This window comes from Macaca mulatta, chromosome 3 (genome assembly GCF_049350105.2).
Source record: "Macaca mulatta isolate MMU2019108-1 chromosome 3, T2T-MMU8v2.0, whole genome shotgun sequence".
NCBI classification, from domain to species: domain Eukaryota; kingdom Metazoa; phylum Chordata; class Mammalia; order Primates; family Cercopithecidae; genus Macaca; species Macaca mulatta.
The window spans coordinates 184,130,366-184,151,057 of NC_133408.1; the positions used below are offsets into that span (position 1 = coordinate 184,130,366).

Below are 20,692 nucleotides of genomic sequence, written 5' to 3' on the forward strand. Positions count from 1 at the left end.
GGAAGGCCGAGGCAGGCGGATCATGAGGTCAAGAGTTCGAGACCAGCCTGACCAACATGGAGAAACCCCATCTCTACTAGGAATACAAAAATTAGCCAGGCATGGTAGCATGTACCTGTAATCCCAGCTACTCAGGAGCCTGAGGCAGAAGAATTGCTTGAACCCAGGAGGCGAAGGTTGCAGTGAGCCGAGATCACACCACTGCACTCCAGCCTGGGCAACAGAGCAAGAGTCCATTTCGGAAAAGAATAAAATAAAATAAAATAAAATAAAATAAAATAAAATAGAAATAGAAATAAAAATAATTTTATTTGAAGAACACAGAATTGTAGAAAGTAATTGTAGCTTAAAAATTATTTAGCACTTGCGTATGAGACAATATGTTACATATTTTTTATATAATCCTCACATCAACACTGTGAATTCAGTACTAATGATATTCTCATTTATAGAGGGGAAATTCAGGTTTAGAGAATTAATTAATTTACTCAATGTCATAGAAATATCAAGTGGTAGAAACAGAACTGTAGTCCAGTCAATCTACTCTATATTAACTGAGAATCATTCTTTTGGAAAGGGCCTATTGATATTTGTATCTTCAGTGGCTAGACCAGGCCAGTTTCATAGTAGTTACTCAATAAATGTTGACTAAATAAATAAATGAGTAATCATGTAGTCCACACTTCTATATTTTTAAAAAAGGATCTCCATAAAATATGTAATTAAATACAGTGGCAGTCAATGTAATCACTTTTAGCTCCAGATAAATTCAGCTTTTGCAAAAGTTTCTTCTGAGATGAATATTTAAACTACATCTCATCTGTCAGTGGCCACAGAGAAACTGTAAACACATTCAGAGAGGATATTTTGAGGCTAATATAAAACTAGGATGATAAATATTTGTTCCTATTATATAGAACAAAGGTTACAGGTCTTTCAAAAAGATTGTCCCAAATTGCCAAACCCTATAGTTATAGTATGACACAACGTGATTGTGCTGACACAGTAGCCATGGAGAGAGTGTTCCCCTCCTCTCTCTTGCAAAAGAGTAAGTATTAGATGCTGTAATTACTGAAAATGATACAGATGACACTCTGGGAGTGGAAGTCAGTTCATGCGCCACCTTAAATTGGCCCCCATGGTGTCCTTGGTATGCAGAGTGAGCACTGCCATCACTGACCTGTAGGACTATTCTTTACTCTTTGCTAGATAATGTAGACCGGTGTTTCTCCCATGTCAATGTGTATGTTAATCATTCAGGGATCTTGCAAAAGTACAGGTTCTGATTCAACAGGTCCAAATGAAATAGGCAGAGATTTGCATTTCTTATCATCTCTCATACCTTGCTGATGCTGCGGATCCACAGACCACACTTTGAATATTAATCATATAGAGACTCATTGTTAAATCTATGGTTCCTAAGAAAAAGTGAAGGTCAGGCACAATGGCTTACATCTGTAGTCCAGCACTTCGGGAGGCTGAGGCAGGAGGACTGCTTGAGCCCAGGAGTTTGAGACCAGCCTGGGCAACATAGTGAAACTCTGTCTCTACAAAAAACTTCAAACATAAAAAAAAATTAGCCAGGTGAGGTGGCACACGCCTGTGGTTCCAGTTGCTTTTCAAAAGCTGAGATGGGAAAATTGCTTGAGCCTAGGAGGTTGAGTTTGCAGTGAGCCATGGTTGCGCCACTGCACTCCACCCTAGGTGACAGAGTAAGACCCTGTCTCAACGGGGGGGAGGGGGAAGAAGGAAGAAAGAAAAGAAAAAAGAAAAAAGTAGGAGAAAAACAAGACTTGGAATGCTGTCTCAGAGTTCTGATGTTTTCCCGGACCATATCTATTTTTCTTGCCTTCTCGATGAACTTTGATTAAGAGCCCTGCTTCCATTTGATTTGCTGTTTTGGTTTTTTGTTTCCTTTTTTACCTGTCTCTGTTTATTTCTTTGTTTTTAAGTTTTGTAATCCTGTTGGGTCAAGAGAAGAGGTTCACTACTAGGCACAGCCTGGTTTGGTCCTCAGATGACTGGCTCAGAGCCAGGACATATGGATTCTCTAAAATATTGAAAAAAACCAAAGGCGTTTTTCCTACTCTTTTGCTTATACTCACGTAGTCACTCAACAATTTACTTCTAACAACAGATATGTTGAGGTCTTTCCCCACACACCTAGCAATCTGCAGTGGACACTGACTGCATGCCCTAAAAATCAGTTCAATTCTGACACTATCTACTGGAAGACAGTGTCAGATCCCACAAGCCTGTTCCCCCACCCAACACTTCAGATGGCAATTGCAAGCCTCAGGTGCTTCTGATCAACTGGCTATACATTGGGATTCTCATGCCCCCGCCTCCTTAGGTTCAATGAATTTGCTAAGGTGGCTCATAGAACTCAGGGAAACACTTTACTTATGTTTGACCGTTTACTACAAAGGATATTAAAAAGGATAGAGATGAACATCCAGATGAGAGATGCATCTGGTGAGGTATGGCAGAGGGGGCATGGGGCTTCCGTGTCTTCTCTGGGCACACCACCCTCCAGGAACCTCCATGTGTTAGGCAATCCAGAAAGTCTGCAAACCCTGTTTGGTTTTCTGTAAAGCCTCCATTACACAGGCATGATTGATTACATCACTGGCCATTAGTGATCAACTCAAACTTCAGGCCCTCTCCCCGCCCTAGAGGTTGGGGTATAGGCTGAAAGTCCCAACCCACTAAACACGCCTTTGTTTTTGTGGTAACCAGCCCCTATCCTCAAGTTATTTTGGAGCTCCCTGCCAGCAGTCATCTCATTAGCATACCGTCTAAGTCCATTTTGCGTTGCTATAACAGAATGTCACAGACTGGGTAATTTATTTAAAATCGAAATCTATTTCTCAGAGTTACGGAATCTGGGAAGTCCAATATCAAGGTGTCAGCATCTGCAGAGGGCCTTCTTGCCGCATGGTGAAAGGTGAGAGGAGGAGAGAGGGACAAACTTGCTTTTGTAACTAACCCAATCTCCACATAACAAATCCACTCCTGAGACACCACCATTAACCCATTCGTTAAGTCAGAGCTTTCATGACCTAATCACCTCTTAGAGGTCCCACCTTTCAACACTGTCACACTTGGGATTAAGTTTCCAGCTCATGAACTTTGGGGAACACATTCAAACCACAGGACATACAAAAGATACTCTTATCACTCTGGGGACTCCTCGAGTTTTAGAAACTGTATGCCAGGAAATGGGGACAAAGACCAAATATATACTTCACAAAATTATGGGTTTCTCTCCCAATTTACAACTTACTCACTGCATGACCTCAGAGAAGTCACTTAATTCCTCTGCACATTGGTTTCCCCACATATAAAATGAAATGTTGGACTAGACGATTGTTAAGTTTCTTTTAGTTCTCAAATGCTATGTCTTTTTATTAACTTCCTAGAATGTATGTTGTTTTTCTTTTACATAGGAGACAAAGTTCAATGGAATTTTTGAGAATAATTGAATATAACGAACTCCTGAGCCTCACAAATAGTAGGAATTCAAGAGTAACCACAAAATTAATTAATGATTTCAATATACTTATGCTGTAAGAACTGTGAATGGCATAAGACTTGGAGAATAAGGCAAAAGAAGTTTCACATTAACTGTCCTCTCTAAGGAAGTAAAAACAGTTTCATTACCCTATTTGAAAAAGATTAAGAATAACTTTTACTTACAAAGTTTCCCAGATCTGTACATTTGTGGTGGCATTGCACAAATGATATAATAAGATTAATTCCTGGCATTTATTGAGTACTTGTTTCATAACAAACAGTGTTTTACACATATGCATTCATGTCTAATCTAATCTTCATAACAATTGCCAGAGGGAAGTATTACTACCATATGCAATTTTTACATGAAAAAAATCAAGGCACAGAGATGTTAAGTACACCTCACACAGCTAGTAGGTAGCACAGGAGGACTTTTCTCTAGGTGTTCCAAAGGCCAGAGACTGTGTCTGTAACTATTATACTAAGTTATACCAGTCTCCTCCAGCCTGGACCTATGGAGTCTTTTCTACCCATGATTAACTAATGCTTGAGTAAAATGAGCCTGAATTTTTGACTGGCCTGAAATTTCGTCCTAAGAAAGAGGATAGTAATGCAGCTAACATATTTTAACATATATGAAAAAGCCAAAAGGGTAATACACAAATCCATGAGAAAAATTGACAAAAATATGTAGATACAGACAACAGAATAAACACAACATACCAATAAATATGACAATGTCATCTACCTCAATCAGGAAATCTACTTTAAAATGAGATATCATTTTTTTACCCAACAGATTGTGAGGGGAAAAAGGTGTTACATGTGATGTTGACGACACTAAACACATTGTTGGTGGAGGTATAAATTGGCACACATTTTGGATTTAAAAAACTGAAATTATTTACCCAACATTTAAAACACGCATACTAATTCTAAGAATCCATTCTACCAAAATACTTACATATGTAACTGCACAAAGAAATGTGTACATGGATTTGGTATTAAACTGATTTCAAAAATTCAAAAGATCAAGTGTTAATTAATTTTGAAATTACTAAATTATGAAAAATATGTTACATAGCTATTAAGTAGAACAAGTATTATCTAAAATGAGCTGCAATGAAAATAGTTCATCAAATATAGCTAAATGAAGAAAGCAAGTAACATTTTTATCACACTGTCTGATTTGTGCAGGGAAGTCTCCTAGCTATACATAAATTCATACACCTGTATATGTGCATGTGAGTACACATGTACGCACGTGTGTTTACACATATCTGTATTTAATTTCATGATCAGGAATGATGCACATTAAGCAGTCAACAGAAGTTGCTTTAGGAAGAGGAATGAGCTATGAGAAATAAACACTTCTATGTTTTTTCAATAATATTACATGAAACATGTATTACTGTTAGAATTTTTAAAAAGCCTTTTCTCAAAAAACTTCTGGCCCTTAAGTGCTCAAAACAGTGCACATTTCTCATATATTTTAGAAAAAGCCAAAATTAAGCAATTATTAAAAGCAGTTTAGAATTTTGCTGGATTGTGCTAAATTGTATCAAAGTGTTTCCTCAAAAATGTCATTTTTTATCACTTATATTATTATTCAATATTAGGCTATGTTTAAGTAAGTTAACCTATATTATTAATTAAAATAATTTGCATGAGAAACCAAATAGCACACAAAATAAACCATGATTCCTCAGACTCTAAGATAACTGCATGACATAAGCAAAAAGTCAATACTTCATGCCATATGTGGATGCTTTTTATAATATGAATTGATCTTGAGAGCTCCTAATACTTTAGCTTCAGAGTTACCGGCCCTTCCTCATTCCTCTCATTGCCATAATAATGTTAAATAATGTATTAGGTAGGATAAACAGCAACAGGTAAACTCCCAAATCACAGTGATTTAACAAGTGCAAGGCAGGTATGAGAGACAGCCTTCCACGTAGTGATGCAGGGACCCAGGCACCTTCTATCGCATGGTACCACCATCCTAGGGCCTTGTGGGTCTTCACTTCCAGCCAGTGATGGAAAGGTCAAACATGGAGGAGGCATACCCTCTTCCTCCATGCATGCCCTCCTCCCACTGCAGCCTGGGAAGCTGCACAGGTCTCTTCTGCTTGTATACCTTTGATAAGAACATGACCCCACCTAAATGTAAAAGGGTTGGGAAATGCAGTCCCATACTGGCAGTTAAGTCCAGAGACAATCGTGCAAGGGAAGAAGACCCCACATCTTTTAAGGAATTTGTCTTAGTTAAGGTAACACTAGCAGCTGAAACAAATAAACCCTAAAAGTAAGTCCTTACAATTATTTCTCTTTTGTTCCCTGTTTCTAAGGATTTCAAATGAACTTCTGCCCTTTTAACTCACAATTATTCATGACATATAATTGAGAACATTAGCATTTTCACTCTCTCCTCATTCCATTTCTGTCATGCCATCCTGAAGACATATTTACCTATGTCTTGGCTGTTTCTCCCAACATTATTAGCTGCTCTTTTATAAAATATCTCTTATGATAATTTACTCTGCAAGGTGGCTAAATTCACCCATCTTATGTTAGCTTTTGTCTGTATTAGTCTCAAATGAACTCTGTGGTCAAATTCTGCAAGTACTTTAAGCATAGAAGTTATAAATGTCCAGTGAAATCAAATGCCCAATGCTGGCAGATCATGTAAATGTTTCCATTCGTGTGCTAAGTTCTTTCATACACTTTTGTGTCATTTTTACTCTCTTCAAGATAAGCTATTTCAGTTTAATTTTAACAGAATATGGACAATTTTGAGTTATAGCGATTGATATTCATGTTCCTAAAGGGTTTTGCTAAGTTTTTGTTTGTGTGACATTCCCAAATGTTATACTTACTAATTATTTTCTATCTTTTTAATTTTTATACCCTCAAATGTGTGTTCATAACCAATGTTCCTAAGGTTTTGGTTATATAGAAATGAATTCTCTAAAGCTATTATTCACAGAACTTTCAGTTGACTACTTGCTCCCAAAAGGCAGTTTCCTGATTTCTGCATACTGGCGTATCATGCAAACATCTGTAAGCATATCCATTTCTACTAAGATGGGACTGTTCTGTCTCTGTTATTTTCATTTGTATACTTTTATTTTGTATATGTTTACTCTGACCATTTTTAGAAGTTAAAGCTGCTTCAACTTGATATGTGATAAAACATGTAATTTGAGGTGATGCGTTTCCTAAATTAGTTTGTTTGGCATCATAAAAACCTTATATTTAACTTGTTTTAGTTCACATTTTCTGTTTTCTACCTTAAAATGACTTTTTCTAACTGATGTTCACATGATGAGGAATACAGCAAAAAGTTCTAAAATTATTGTTTTCATAGGCTTGCTGTCATTTACATCAGTTGCATTTCACCAGGGTATGGAAATAAAACTAAAGAAGAAAAGACTAATGTTTATGGATGGCCCACTAGGCACTAGACTTTTCATATGATCAGGAGCATTTTTGTGTGTCCCCAAAGCAATTCACTGTGGACATATACAGCTGGAACACAGGTGAGCATGTTCTCACACCGTGATTACCTGTGCAAGATTTTCCTTGAGTTTATTCCATAACCCCAGCAGGTCAAAGACCACATTGTAATAAAGTCATTAGTTTGTAAATTACATAATTGCTTAATGTAAAATTCATAATCCTCCTATGTCCAGTAGAATAAAGAAACAGAAATAAACATGAGAATACCTTTGACCAGCAAATATCTCCACCCTCCAGGGAGAGGTAGTAGTTTCTAGGCAAGCCACCGTGGAGAGGGTCCTGTCTTCCCCTGAGGTGGGCTCTGAATCCAGCACTCTTCCCCCTTCAGAATAAAGATTAGAGAATAATTCTAATATATGACCTACAGTGGTGGTTTGTGTTTTAGGAGACCCTCCCTTCAAGAAGGTTCTAATAAGCCCCACTGGGACACCTTGGCCCCTCCGTGGACTCCCCAGTCTGCTCCGTGCCTCCCTCACCAGCTCCCCAAAGCATCTCCACACCTCAGAGGGTCACTTGGAATCAGCTAACTTTTCAGGCTTCTTTCTTCCCAGTTCTGCTGCAACACAAGGAACCCAGATTACATCAGGGAGAGGCTGAGCTCCAGAGGTTCCCGCCAGGAGCTTATTCATTGTCACACTGTTCCTGCTTCCTGACAGGTTCACTTGAACCATCTGGAGATTGGGGAACAAGGGCAGTGCTGGGATTCATGAAATCCAAGCATTCCGGGACTGTAATGAGAGATGTTGTCTCAGAGGTGTGCTCTGTGGCTGTCTGTGTTTCTTAATTGTGCATCCTGCTGGGGTTAAGAACAGAAATAGAAAAAGACAATTGTCTTATCTCTCCTTCCCCAAGGAGGTGAGCATGCACAAGATTTCATGGCCCAGCTCCTCCAGTGATCCCTCAGCTGTCAACCAGGCTGAACCCATCAGAGAATAACACCTCCTTTTCTGAGGATTCTCATACATTTTCAATCAGAAACAGAAGCAAAGATTCTGCAGCTCCCACAGAAACTCCCAGAAACCTTCAGGTGCTTCACTCTTCTGAGATCCTTGAGTCCAAATGTGGGAGCTAACCAGGCTGCCTTTCTTTACTTTACCATGAATTCCTCCTAGACATGTTGTCTAACTCCTACTCTTGGTTAACTCTCACATCCACTACAAACATTGGTAAGGAAATTCACTCCTCTCTAAATATGTGCTGATTATTTTTCTGTAATGGGGATAGTTTGAGGGAAAGTTCATGCTAACTTCTTTGAACATATTATCACAAATAATGTAAGTATATAGAGAATTAAGCTAATTTTGTTTTATATGATGGAGAAGTAACTGCATGAAAGCAACAAAGCTATAAACATTGATGCCAGATTTAAATAAAAAAAGAATACATCACTCATAAAATTAACATGTTGATTTCCACTGCTATAATCAAGACTATGAAAGCTTTAGAGGATCATGGTTTTAAGGGACTATTGTGAACCTTGAAGAGGCAATGCTTGTCAGGTTCATACAATCTTCAGGCTACTCAAGAAATTGTTAAAGACTGATGATAATTGATCTCAGCTATTGAGTGTTCACTGCACACCAGGAATGTGTTCAATGTATAACTCATATCATCTCAATTAATCCTCACAACCACCTCATAAAATCGTTACTATCACTTTTCTCCTTTTTTAAAAAAAGGAAACAACCTTGGAGAGGCTAAGATATACACTCAAGGTCATATAACTAATAAATGTGCATCTAAGCCCATGGCTCTTTAATTGCTTTTTTTGTTTGTTTGTTTCTTTCAGTGTTTACTCTGCCTGAGAACCTGATTCACAGCAGAATGTGGAGAGCTCATTAATGTTTTGCTTTCTCATATTTAATCAAATTGATATCTAGTTAGTCAATAAATAATTATTGAACACCTACCATATTCCGGGCACAATATAGAGTCAAATGTATTTCACCTTTTTAGTTACTTACTAGATCAATAAATCAAATGAATGAATGAATGCCTAAATATCATTTTTTGGGTTTTTTTGTTGTTTGTTTGTTACCATCCTTGGACTGAATCTGGAATTTCTGGCTTGCTTAAATCTTGCCTACTATAATTGGCATACTCGAAAGACACTTCTATTTCCCCACCCCTTCCCCCATCCCATCGTTTCTTTCATTCTATGTGATACAAAGAAAATCTCATTTGTGGAAAAAGTGAAAGGATATACTAAAAATGAAATTAAATATAACCCAGTTGCAAACATAACATTCAGGCATTGTATATGTTTTAAATGATATATATGTACAAGTTAGCCATTTAAACATTTGGCAAATTATTTTATGACTAACAAATTTTCCAACATCGCCATGATTTCTATGCAAATACGTAAGACTGAAATCATTTCTTTGCACATGACCAAACCTGTCTACTTCAAAAAGTAAAACTTAAGATCTGATGAGCCGACACACTCCTAATGAGTCACATCATATTCTTTAAATGAAAGCTATTTTTAAATCCTCAGGTCAAACAAAGTATTAGATGGTTTACTTCCAAGTAATAAGAATATTTGAGGCCAGGTGCAGTGGCTCATGTCTGTAATCCCAGCACTTTGGGAGGCTAAGGCAGGAGGACTGCTTGAGGCCAGTAGTTTGAGACCAGCCTGGACAACACAATGAGACCCTATCTCTAAAAAAAATGTTTTTTTAAAAAAGGTAGCCAGACATGGTAGAGCACACCTGTAATCTCAGCTACTGGGGAGGCTAGGTGGGAGGATCACCTGAGCCTAGGGACGTTGAGGTTGCAATGAACCATGATTGCGCCACTGCACTCCAGCCTAAGTGACAGGACGAGACCCTGTTGCAAAAAAAAATGACAATGACAAAGGGGGGTTATGAGTGTATTAGTTGTAACAAATATTCTTTTTTTCTTTTTCTTTTTTTTGAGACAGGGTCTCACTCTATTGCCCAGGCTGAAGAGCAATGGCTCTAACATAGCTCACTGCAACCTCAAACTCCTGAGCTCAAGCAACCTCCTGCCTCAGTCTCCCAAGCAGCTAGAACTACAGGCTTTTGCCACAATACCCAGCTACTTTTTTTGTTTCTGTTTTACTTTTTTTTTGTTTTTAGAGACAGAGTTTCACTACGTTGCCCAGGCTGGTATTAAACCACTGGCTTCAAGCAATCCTCCTGCCTCAGCCTCCCAAAGTGCTGGGATTACAGGCATAAGCCACCGCACCTGGCCTCAAATATTTCTGATTCTTGGAAATAAACCATCTGATCCTTTGCCTGACCTGAAGATTTAAAAGTAGTTTTCATTTTAAGAATGTTGTGTGACTCATTAGAAAGGAGTTTGTCAGCTCATCAGATCTTAGGTTTTACCTTTTGAAGTAGACAGGTTTGGTCATGTGTAAAGAAATGATTTCAGTCTTACATTTAGAAACCATGGAGACATTGGTTAATTTATTAGTCATCAAATAATTTGCCAAGCTTTTAAGTGGCTAACTTGTACATATATCATTTAAAGCAAGCTTTTCCAACCTGTGGCCCATAGGCAGCTTTGAATGTGGCCCAACACAAATTCATAAATTTTCTTAAAACATTATATAATTTAAGTTCGCCAGCCATCATTAGTGTCAGTGTATTTTATGTGTGACTCAAGACAATTCTTCTTTCAACGTGGCCCAGGAAGCCAAAAGATTGGACACCGCTGAAAGTATACACAATGCCTGAATGTTATGTTTGCAACTGGGTTATATTTGTTTATTTTTTTTAGCCTCTCCTTTCACTTTTGCCAACCCTTTGGTAAATTTAATCCATTTGGGTTTAAGTAAGATGTTCTTTGTATCATGCAGAATGAAAGAAACTATGGGGGAGGAAAAGAAAATAAGTGTCTTTCAAGTATTCAGATTATAGTAGACATTCCAGATTCAGTCCAAGGATGGTTAAAAAAGCTATTTATGCATTCATTCATTTATTCATTTGTATTTATTGATTAATTTGTTCACACAATAAGTATTTACTGTCAGATTACAAAAGTGAGAACACCTTGTCCTTGTTCACGAGGAGTGTGTTAACAACCCAGTCCCTGTAAAAGAAATCAGGGTTTCAACCCACGTGGCAACTATCCTTAAAGAAGCTGAGGGTCTTCACTAAGCTCTCCTTTCTTCTTGACTCTCCATCCAGCTTTCAAAGAAATTCATACTTGTGCATAGCGGACTTTTTTCTTTGTATAATCATTTGGGAAGTTACAAAAGGAAATAATGAAAGACTTAATAAAGAAATTAAGATTTTTATAAGATGTAGACTGGGCACATGGTTCATGCCTACAATCCCAGCACTTTGGGAGGCCAAGATGGGAGTAGCACTTGAACCCAACAGTTTGAGACCAGCCTGGGCAACATAATAATACATTGTCTCTAAAAAAATATTTATTAAAAAAAATGAGCTAGATATGGTGGCATGCACCTGTAATCTCAGCTACTTGGGAGGCTGAGGTGGGAGGATTGCTTGAGCCTGAGATGTCAAAACTCCAGTGAGCCGTAATCAGACCACTGCATTCCAGGGCAGGTGACATTTATTTATAAATAAATAAATAAAGATTTTTATGAGGTGTAAATTCAAATGCATTTCACAACCAAATATTTTCATATGCTTTGCATATTTTCCAATTAAATGTAGAAGGTTGGCCTAGCGGAGTATTTTTTTTTAATAGAATCCTGAAAAAAATATATAAGCCTTGGTCATGTGCTATGAAATTACAATATTCACTAGAATTTATTTGTGCCTTGCTGATAATAATCAATGATTTATTGATAATGCTTATAAGTATACAATCATTTGTTACCACTGGAAAAGAATCCAGTGGGGATGTTCTGCAGTGTTCCAATTAGATGATTTTTTAAACTTTCTTTAACTTTTAAGTTCAGGGGTACAAATGCAGTTTGTTACATAGGTAAATTTGTGTCTTGGGGGGCTTGTTGTACAAATTATCTCATCACCCAGATCTTAAGCCTAGTACCCATTAGTTATTTTTCCTGGTCTTCTTCCTCCTGCCACCCTTTGCCCTCTGATAGGCCCCAGTGTGTGTTGTTCCCCTCTATGTGTCCATGTGTTCTCATCATTTAGCTCCTGCTTATATGTGAGAACATTAGGTATTTGGTTTTCTGTTCCTGCATTAGTTTGCTAAGGATAATGGTCTCCAGGTCCATCTATGTCCATCAAAGGACAAAAGCTCATTCCTTTTTATGGCTGCATAGTATGCCATGGTGTATATGTACCACATTTTCTTTATCCAGTCCATCGTTGGTGGACATGTAGGTTGATTCCATGTCTTTGCTCCAATGACAGCTGGACCAGGGTCTTATCCAAAGCAGCACATTTCCTTACATTAATCCGGAGAAGTTTTTTCTTCAGAGATAAGCAGGTACAGGTTCAATGGCTCAGCCTCAGGTTACTTTTGCCTAGCAAAGGCACTAAAAAAAAATTTGCACCCACAAAATACTAGATTTCTACAAGGTATACTGAGGAAAATGTGATCTAGGACTTAAGGATAAAACCCCAAATGTTATTTGGCACATCACCAATTCACAAATACCAGTTACCTGACTGACAATTTTATTGCTATAATAATCTGCAAAATAATGAAGTCACTAAATTAGCTCTTTGCAAAAAAGTAGTTTTAATCAGACACCTGTAAAGTATTTAGCAATTCTTATGTTGCTGAAACACAGCTAATTTTTTATGAATGGTCATTTCTGGTGTTTTTGAAAGACACTTCATTTTAATTTTTTCTCCATAGTTTCTTTTATTCTACATGGTAAAAAGAACATCTTACTTAAACTCAAATGGATTAAATGTACCAAACGGTTGGCAAAACTGAAAGGAGAGACCAAAAAAGAAATGATATATAACCCAGTGGCAAACATAACATTCAGGCATTGTGAATGTTTTAAATGATATGTTTGTACAAACTAGCCCTGAAAAATCTAATATCTACAAATTGTATGAGTTGTTATTCAAAACCAGTTTTCGGTAAATCAGTAACTGTGCATCAATCAGTAGATTAACTGCCAAATCGCCAATTATTGGTTCCTATTTATGACTCATTGTAAAATAAAGATTGCAATTAGAACACATTTGTAGCACATCCATTAGTTCCTTCTCAGGAACCCAAACAATCACAATGTCTTTAAAGTTGCTTTTTATCTTTCTGCTTCTTCTGTTATTATATAAACTGCTCCAGAGTACAAAGGTGGATTTCAGATGTTGAAAGCAAAACAGTTGATATTTCTACTGAGAAATTGGGATTACATCATCTTTTTTTCTAGGACCACTCTAATTTCCATATTTGGAGTTCTTCCATTACTGATTATTTCTACACTTCAGGAATTCTCTTAGTAATTTTTATATGTGCAGCTTCAAGACAATCCTTATTAGATGGTCATTTTACTTCCACTTTTGGTACGACACTCTTTCTTCCCATGATGTGTCAATGGCTCTATGTATCCTATCATTTGTGACACAATGCCTTCTATAACGCTGGATATTTACAATCGGTAATTAACTTAACGTGTAGCTAAATCACTCATGTTAAAAGTTTATCTTTTAAAAATGACTAAATTCATAAAATAATCTCTAGGTGTTTTTGACAATCTGGTCCTAAGCGATCTTTTTCTTTTTCACAGGGAAATGGGGGAAAATCAGACAATGGTCACAGAGTTCCTCCTACTGGGATTTCTCCTGGGCCCAAGAATTCAGCTGTTCCTCTTTGGCCTCTTGTCCCTGTTCCATGTCTTCACCCTGCTGGGGAACGGGGCCATCCTGGGGCTCATCTCACTGGACTCCAGACTCCACACCCCCATGTACTTCTTCCTCTCACACCTGGCTGTCGTCGACATCGCTTATGCTTGCAACATGGTGCCCCAGATGCTGGTGAACCTCCTGCATCCAGCCAAGCCCATCTCCTTTGCTGGCTGCATGATGCAGACCTTTCTCTGTTTGACTTGTGGACATAGCGAATGTCTCCTGTTGGTGGTGATGTCCTACGATCGTTATGTGGCCATCTGCCACCCTCTCCGATATTCCATCATCGTGACCTGGAGAGTCTGCATCACCCTGGCCATCACTTCTTGGACATGTGGCTCCCTCCTGGCTCTGGTCCATGTGGTTCTCATCCTAAGACTGCCCTTCTGTGGGCCTCATGAAATCAACCACTTCTTCTGTGAAATCCTGTCTGTCCTCAGGCTGGCCTGTGCTGACACCTGGCTCAATCAGGTGATCATCTTTGCAGCCTGTGTGTTCTTCCTGGTGGGGCCACTCTGCCTGGTGCTGGTCTCCTACTCACACATCCTGACGGCCATCCTGAGGATCCAGTCTGGGGAGGGCCGCAGAAAGGCCTTCTCTACCTGCTCCTCCCACCTCTGCGTGGTGGGGCTCTTCTTTGGCAGCGCCATCATCATGTACATGGCCCCCAAGTCCCGCCACCCTGAGGAGCTGCAGAAGGTACTTTTTCTATTTTACAGTTTTTTCAACCCAACACTGAATCCCCTGATTTACAGCCTGAGGAACGCAGAGGTCAAGGGCGCCCTGAGGAGAGCATTGTGCAAGGAAAGTCATTCCCAACTGGTGTGACATTTGAATCTCCAGCCTCAGTCATCTCCTGGAATATTGGTACCAAATACCACCTAAGTTCACTACTCTTTATATCTGAAACTGAATGAACCAAGCGACTCTGCAAAGCATTCCTTTTTCCTGCCTGGGAAGTATTTAGTTTTTGATGCATTTGTTATACTTAACATTTTTTAATTTAACTGCTTATTGAGTTGAGAATGTTGGGTAAAGATTTATTTTGTACACTGCTATGAGTCCAGAAGTTTAAAACAGACACCCCACCCATGACTTAGTCAGGTGTGCTCCATAGTAGTGGAATAGCAGTTATTACCAGACAGAGTCATACCTATAAAAAGTTTTTTAAAATACAGCCACAGGCAGAGACTCCAGAACCCACTGATACCTCTGTCCATTTTCATCTTTATTTGGATGTTTCCCCTCAATTGTACTTCCTCTCTAAGTAGTAAATGTACCTAAAAGCCTACTTCAGCTTGGAAGGAAATTGATTTTTATAAAATCCTACAAAGTGTCTGACAATTTTTGTTGTCAGAGAGAGTGAATCCATAAACATTCAGCTGGCAATATGAAGCAATTACACAACAAAATCCACTTTCCAACCTGCCCTGAGATTGTGATGGTCATTTGTTTCTACTCTTCTCACCTCCTCCAGGGGACTGTCTATGATTCTCTCTGAATAAGCAAATGCTCTTCACTTAGAGGAAGTTAGTAAGTACCACCACACAACTTTTCACTGCTGGGGATGAATGGAAAGCCCCACACAGAGACAATTCAATGGAAAAAAGGGTTTTAATAATAACATTAATATTTAGCATTATTATAAATTACTCTGTGCCATCCACTGCACGTTTGATAGGTACTTCATAGAGATAACCTCAGTTTATCATTATAGTCAATCCATTTCCCATTATTGTCCCATTTTATAGATGCAAACTTTAAGCAGATGGAAAATGTTAGACTCAAACCCAAACAATCTGGCTCCCAAGCCTTCTCTACTTAACCAGGACAATGTAGGACTTTATTAGCAACATACCTAATGTAGGATATGTTAGGTGAATGTAGGTTTCTTCTCCATCTAGAATGTGCCATGATGAGGCCAGGAGAGTCAGAGATTATTTATGGAAGTCTTCTTATCCTGTTTGACGAGTCCTATGGCCATGGCTGCAAAAGAGGTTAAGAGATTCAGAGGAACACAGAACACAGAGTGGTTGGGAGTGGAGGCTGTTCTCAATGAGATTAGAGAGTTAGTTTAGAACTGTACTTGGTTCTGGGTGGTGAGATCCAGAACAAAGACATCTCTAGTTCACATACAACACTCACATGCTCACGCAAATGCACACGCACACACACATACACACACACACACACACACACACACACACTCTGAGTGCTTGGTGAAGCACTATTCCAAGAACCTTACAAGCAAGAGCTCTTTACGTCCTCATAAAAACCCTGAGGTAGAGACTATTACTACTGTTTTTAGGTGAGAAAACAGAGCTACAGAGAGATTATATAATCTAACCAATGCTCCCAGCTAATAAGTACCTAGTCCAGAATCAAACTTAGGCAATATGACTGCTGAACCCATAATCATAACCATTATATAAGCAATTACACAACAAAATCCACTTTCCAACCTGCCCTGAGATTGTGATGGTCATTTGTTTCTACATTTCTCACCTCCTCCGGGGGACTGTCTATGATTCTCTCTGAATAAGCAAATGCTCTTCACTTAGAGGAAGTTAGTAAGTACCACCGCACAAATCAAAGAGATCATGAAATTTCCAAAGATGAAGAGGAGGAGAGATGAAAAGCAATTTTCAATCTCTAGCCAAAGATAGGCATTAGGCTCCAGACAGAAAAGTACTTAAAGCTGGAAAAAACAAACAAACAAACAAACACACCAGCTTTTTTTATACTGGTGCATGAAACGAGATGAGGTAGCAAGAAGGGACTGTGACTCCAAGGGTCAGAGATGGAGGAGGAGCCTGTTGACGGTCAGGATGGTGAAACCAAAAACAACGGATAAATGAGGTTGACATTGCAGTTTTAAGTTGACGGCTCATCAACTGAAGAACATTAGAAAGTATTTTTGTAAATTATCTAGCCAGGCATGGCAACATGTGCCTGTAGCCCCAGCTATTTGGGAGGCTGAGGTAAGAGGATCACTTGAGCCCAGGATTTTGAGGCTTCAGTGAGTCACAATCGCACCACTGCATTCCAACCTGGGTGACAGAGACCTTGTCTCCAATAATAATAATAATAATAATAATAAAATAATTAATTTTTTAAAAATTACCCAAACTGGATATACCATTTGTAATTCCACTGCTGCCGAACAGTTTTTAAACAGTTGTTTAGCTTCATGGCAGATGTTGCGTATTGTGATGGAACCAATACTGGGAAGGGATACATTCAAGTGGCAGGACGAAGATGAAGAGCTCTAATACCAGGGATAGGTTTCAAGGGATGAATGCTCCCCTGGTAACAGAGGAACGGCAGGAAATCACGATGTGCAGAAACCAGGCTCAGGCAGTTGCCTGTGTGGACCCTAAATTCTGTGTGTGCAGTCCTCTCTTAGGATTGGCCCAGGCATCCAGGAAGCCCACGATACTGCCTACCCCTTAAATACACAAGGTGCGTACCAGAGGCCCTGGTTCTAGTTCCAGGTGTATCATTTGCTAGCTGTGTTTTTTTGCAGAGAACTCCCTTAAACTGCCTGAGCTTCAGTCCTTCATCTGAAAATTATGCATATGGAAGCTGTTTAGGACACCCCAGAGTGCCACTGAAAACCAAAAGCAAGATGCAAATGGACACATTTTTTTTTTGAAGTCTTAAAAGTGCTATGTGAACATAAGATAAACTGTTATTATTACCATGCTGTCAGAAGTTATTTTAATCCTGTCAGGGTTGCTAAACTTTCTGATCTGGAACCAAAATTTCTCTTTAAACAGGAAGAGCATTGGTGCTGGTAGGTCACCTACGCCTGGCTTCCCCATGTCTCCCCTAGAGGCACAGAAGGCCACTTGGTCTTGGAGGGCACAGCCAGACCAGGAGCAGGAGCTGCGGCCCAGACTCAGGGAACCTCTGTGAGTCAGCTGGCAAAGACTCCCGGGGAGCCTCTCTCTCTTTGAATCTGGTCCCAGCCCATTCACTTGGAAAAAACAGGAGACTTCTCCCAAAGTCAAGGAATTCAGATTTTGGTTTTGGTTTCCAACTTTTTGTAATCCTCAACCTGGGATTTACAGTATATGTCTTGATTATGTTTCATTCATCTCTTCACAAAGGGAAGGACAAGCATTGGTTCATCTCTTTACATCTGTACATTCCTAGCACAGAGTGAGTACTCACAAAAAGCATAAGGAATACATAGAGGACATTTTAGCTATCTGTTGACTATGTCCGTTGACCCCATTTCCAAATTTTCAGTGTTGAGCCATCTTCTGATTTCTAACCTTCTTTAAATCCCTCTAATTTTAGGTTATAGTACAGTAGAAATTTAATTGTACCTGATGATTACTGAGCACTTACTATGTGGTCAGCACCGCATAAAATGCTTTAGTATAATTCTTACATCAAATCTGTGGAGTAGGTACTAATACTATCCTAACATTACATGGGGAAAATGAAGTTTAGTGAAATTAATTAATGTATGCAAGGTTGCCAAATCATTCAGTGGTAGAAACATGACTCAAGACCAGGCAGTCTGGCTGCAAATAAACTCTGAACCACTCTCTTGTAGAGGACCTCCTGATACTCATCTGCTGAATGGTTGGCAACAGGCCTGTTCATAGTAGACACTCAATAAACTGACTAAATGAACAAATGAGTGGTCATTGTGTTCAAATTTCTACTCACATCATATAGGCCTAGGGATGAGTTACCCTTTATTCTTTTTATTTATTTATTTATTTGAGATGGAGTCTTGCTCTGTCGCCCAGTCTGGAGTGCAGTGGCACGATCTCGGCTCACTGCAATTTCTGTCTCCCAGGTTTAAGTGATTCTCCTGCCTCAGCCTCCCGAGTAGTTGGGACTACAGGCATGCGCCACCACACCAGCTAATTTTGTATTTTTAGTGGAGAGGGCATTTCACCATGTTGGTCAGGCTGGTCTCAAACTCCTGACCTCAGGTGATCCACCCACCTCGGCCTCCCAAAGTGCTGGGATTACAGGCGTGAGCCACTGCGCCCGGCCTATTTTTTTAAAGTTGAATCTCTTGTGCATTTGATTTGTCCAATTCATCCTTTTAGCATATTCTTATGCAGTAGGTATTAATAATCGAGAACGTCCTATTGCTCTAGGATCACAGAGAAGAAACAATTTAGGGTTGAAATTTAGCACTTACTATTAAAAATGATGGGAATTCTATTTATGTTTTATCATAGGAGTCCATGGCCATTGTCTTATCACAAGTGTGCCAAATGACTGAACCTGTGATTCCAGAAGGCCAGGATGGTACTGGTGCTACACAGGAAGTCATGTTAGAGTGCTGCTCTTGAAAACTCTGGCAAGAGGGTGGAGACAACTGTAGGCAATAACTACTGGGAATGATAGGGATGGGAATTTGTGTGTTGTAGTCAGTTTCCTTGCCTCCTGAAATTGGCACCTGCGGCATCTTTGGCATGTGGACCAGGGATTGCCAACTGCCAACCTGTAGGACTGGTGTTTGCTGTCTGCTGTGAGTGTAGAGTATCATTGTTAAACACAGGTTCGTGAGAATAGACAAAAAGGAAAGACATTTGGAATCCTGTCTCACTGGACTTCACAGTTCTGATGTTTTCACAACCAGCAGAGAAGTGTCTTACATCCCTTGCTTTCTTCATAAATTTTAAATAGCGTTGGCTCATTTTTATCTGTGTTTTTCAAACCTGTGTTTCTATGTTTTTAATTTTTGAAATCATGTTGTGCCAAAAGAAGAAGTGAACCCTTGAACACAGTATGATTTGGTCAACAGAATACTGGCTAGGCATGAGAATGTCTGGGCTCTCACGGCAATTCCCCCACTTACTGTGTGACCTTAACTCCTCTGGGCTTCAATTTCCACACCTATAAAATAAAGAACTGAACTAGACAAACTTTAAGGTCCCCTTTTGCTTTCTAATTCCCTGTCTTTATTAGTTTCTTCACATTTCATATTAATTTGGATTTTCATTTTTGTCAAAGGACTATAAAACAAATTCCATACACAGAAAATGAAATGCACTTCTGAGGCTATCTGAATCTCTCAGACCTTAAATATAATAGAACCCCAAAAATACATTCTGGCCAGGCACAATGGCTTGTGCCTGTAATCCCAGCATTTTGGGAGGCCGAGGCGGGAGGATCACTTGAGGCCAGGAGTTTGAGACCAGCATGGTGAATATGATGAACCTTTTCTCTACTAAAAATACAAAAATCAGCCAGGCATGGTGGCGTGTGCTTGTAATTCCAGCTACTTGGGAGGCTGGGGCATGAGAATCGCTTGATCCTGGAAGGAAGAGGTTGCAGTGAGCCGAGATCATGCCACTGCACTCCAGCCTGGGCGACAGAGGGAGACTCTGTCTCAAAAAAGGAAAAAAAAAGTATATACGGAATTAATTAATTAGTTGATGATTTTAGTGCACTGGGAAATAGAAATTTCGTAAGACTGGCTAAAAGTTAATGAAATGCCCACCTTAAGGAAAGAATATTACTAGGAATAACTTTTATTGGGAATGGTTCTAGGAACTAGACTAAAACATAAATGTCTAGTGTTGTACCCATATTACCCACATTGTAGATAGACTTTTAAGAGCTAGTATTTGTTGAGAGCTTATAAATGCCAGGCATTGTGCTAAGGTACATGCATCATTATCCTGTCTCAACTTCATAACAATTCTGTGAGTTAGTACTTTTATTATGATTATTTTTACAAAAGAAGAGATAGAGGTACAGAGATGGTAAGAAACTTTTCTATGGTCACACGGCAAGTATCTGACATAACCTGGACCCTAATCCAGGTCAGCCTGACTCCATAACCACTGGGCCATAAGGCCTCCCTCTATCCTGGACTTAGAGAATATATATCTGTG

The 20,692-nt window shown here is 39.2% G+C and overlaps 1 protein-coding gene across 1 annotated transcript; it reads left to right on the forward strand.

Moving 5' to 3' along the window:
• The first annotated feature begins 13,662 nt into the window (after positions 1–13,662).
• Positions 13,663–15,386, forward strand: OR2A1 (olfactory receptor family 2 subfamily A member 1). Its single transcript, XM_015135178.3, has one exon. The coding sequence runs from the start codon at positions 13,704–13,706 to the stop codon at positions 14,643–14,645; it is 942 nt and encodes a 313-aa protein (XP_014990664.3). The 5' UTR covers positions 13,663–13,703; the 3' UTR covers positions 14,646–15,386.
• Positions 15,387–20,692: the final 5,306 nt, after the last annotated feature.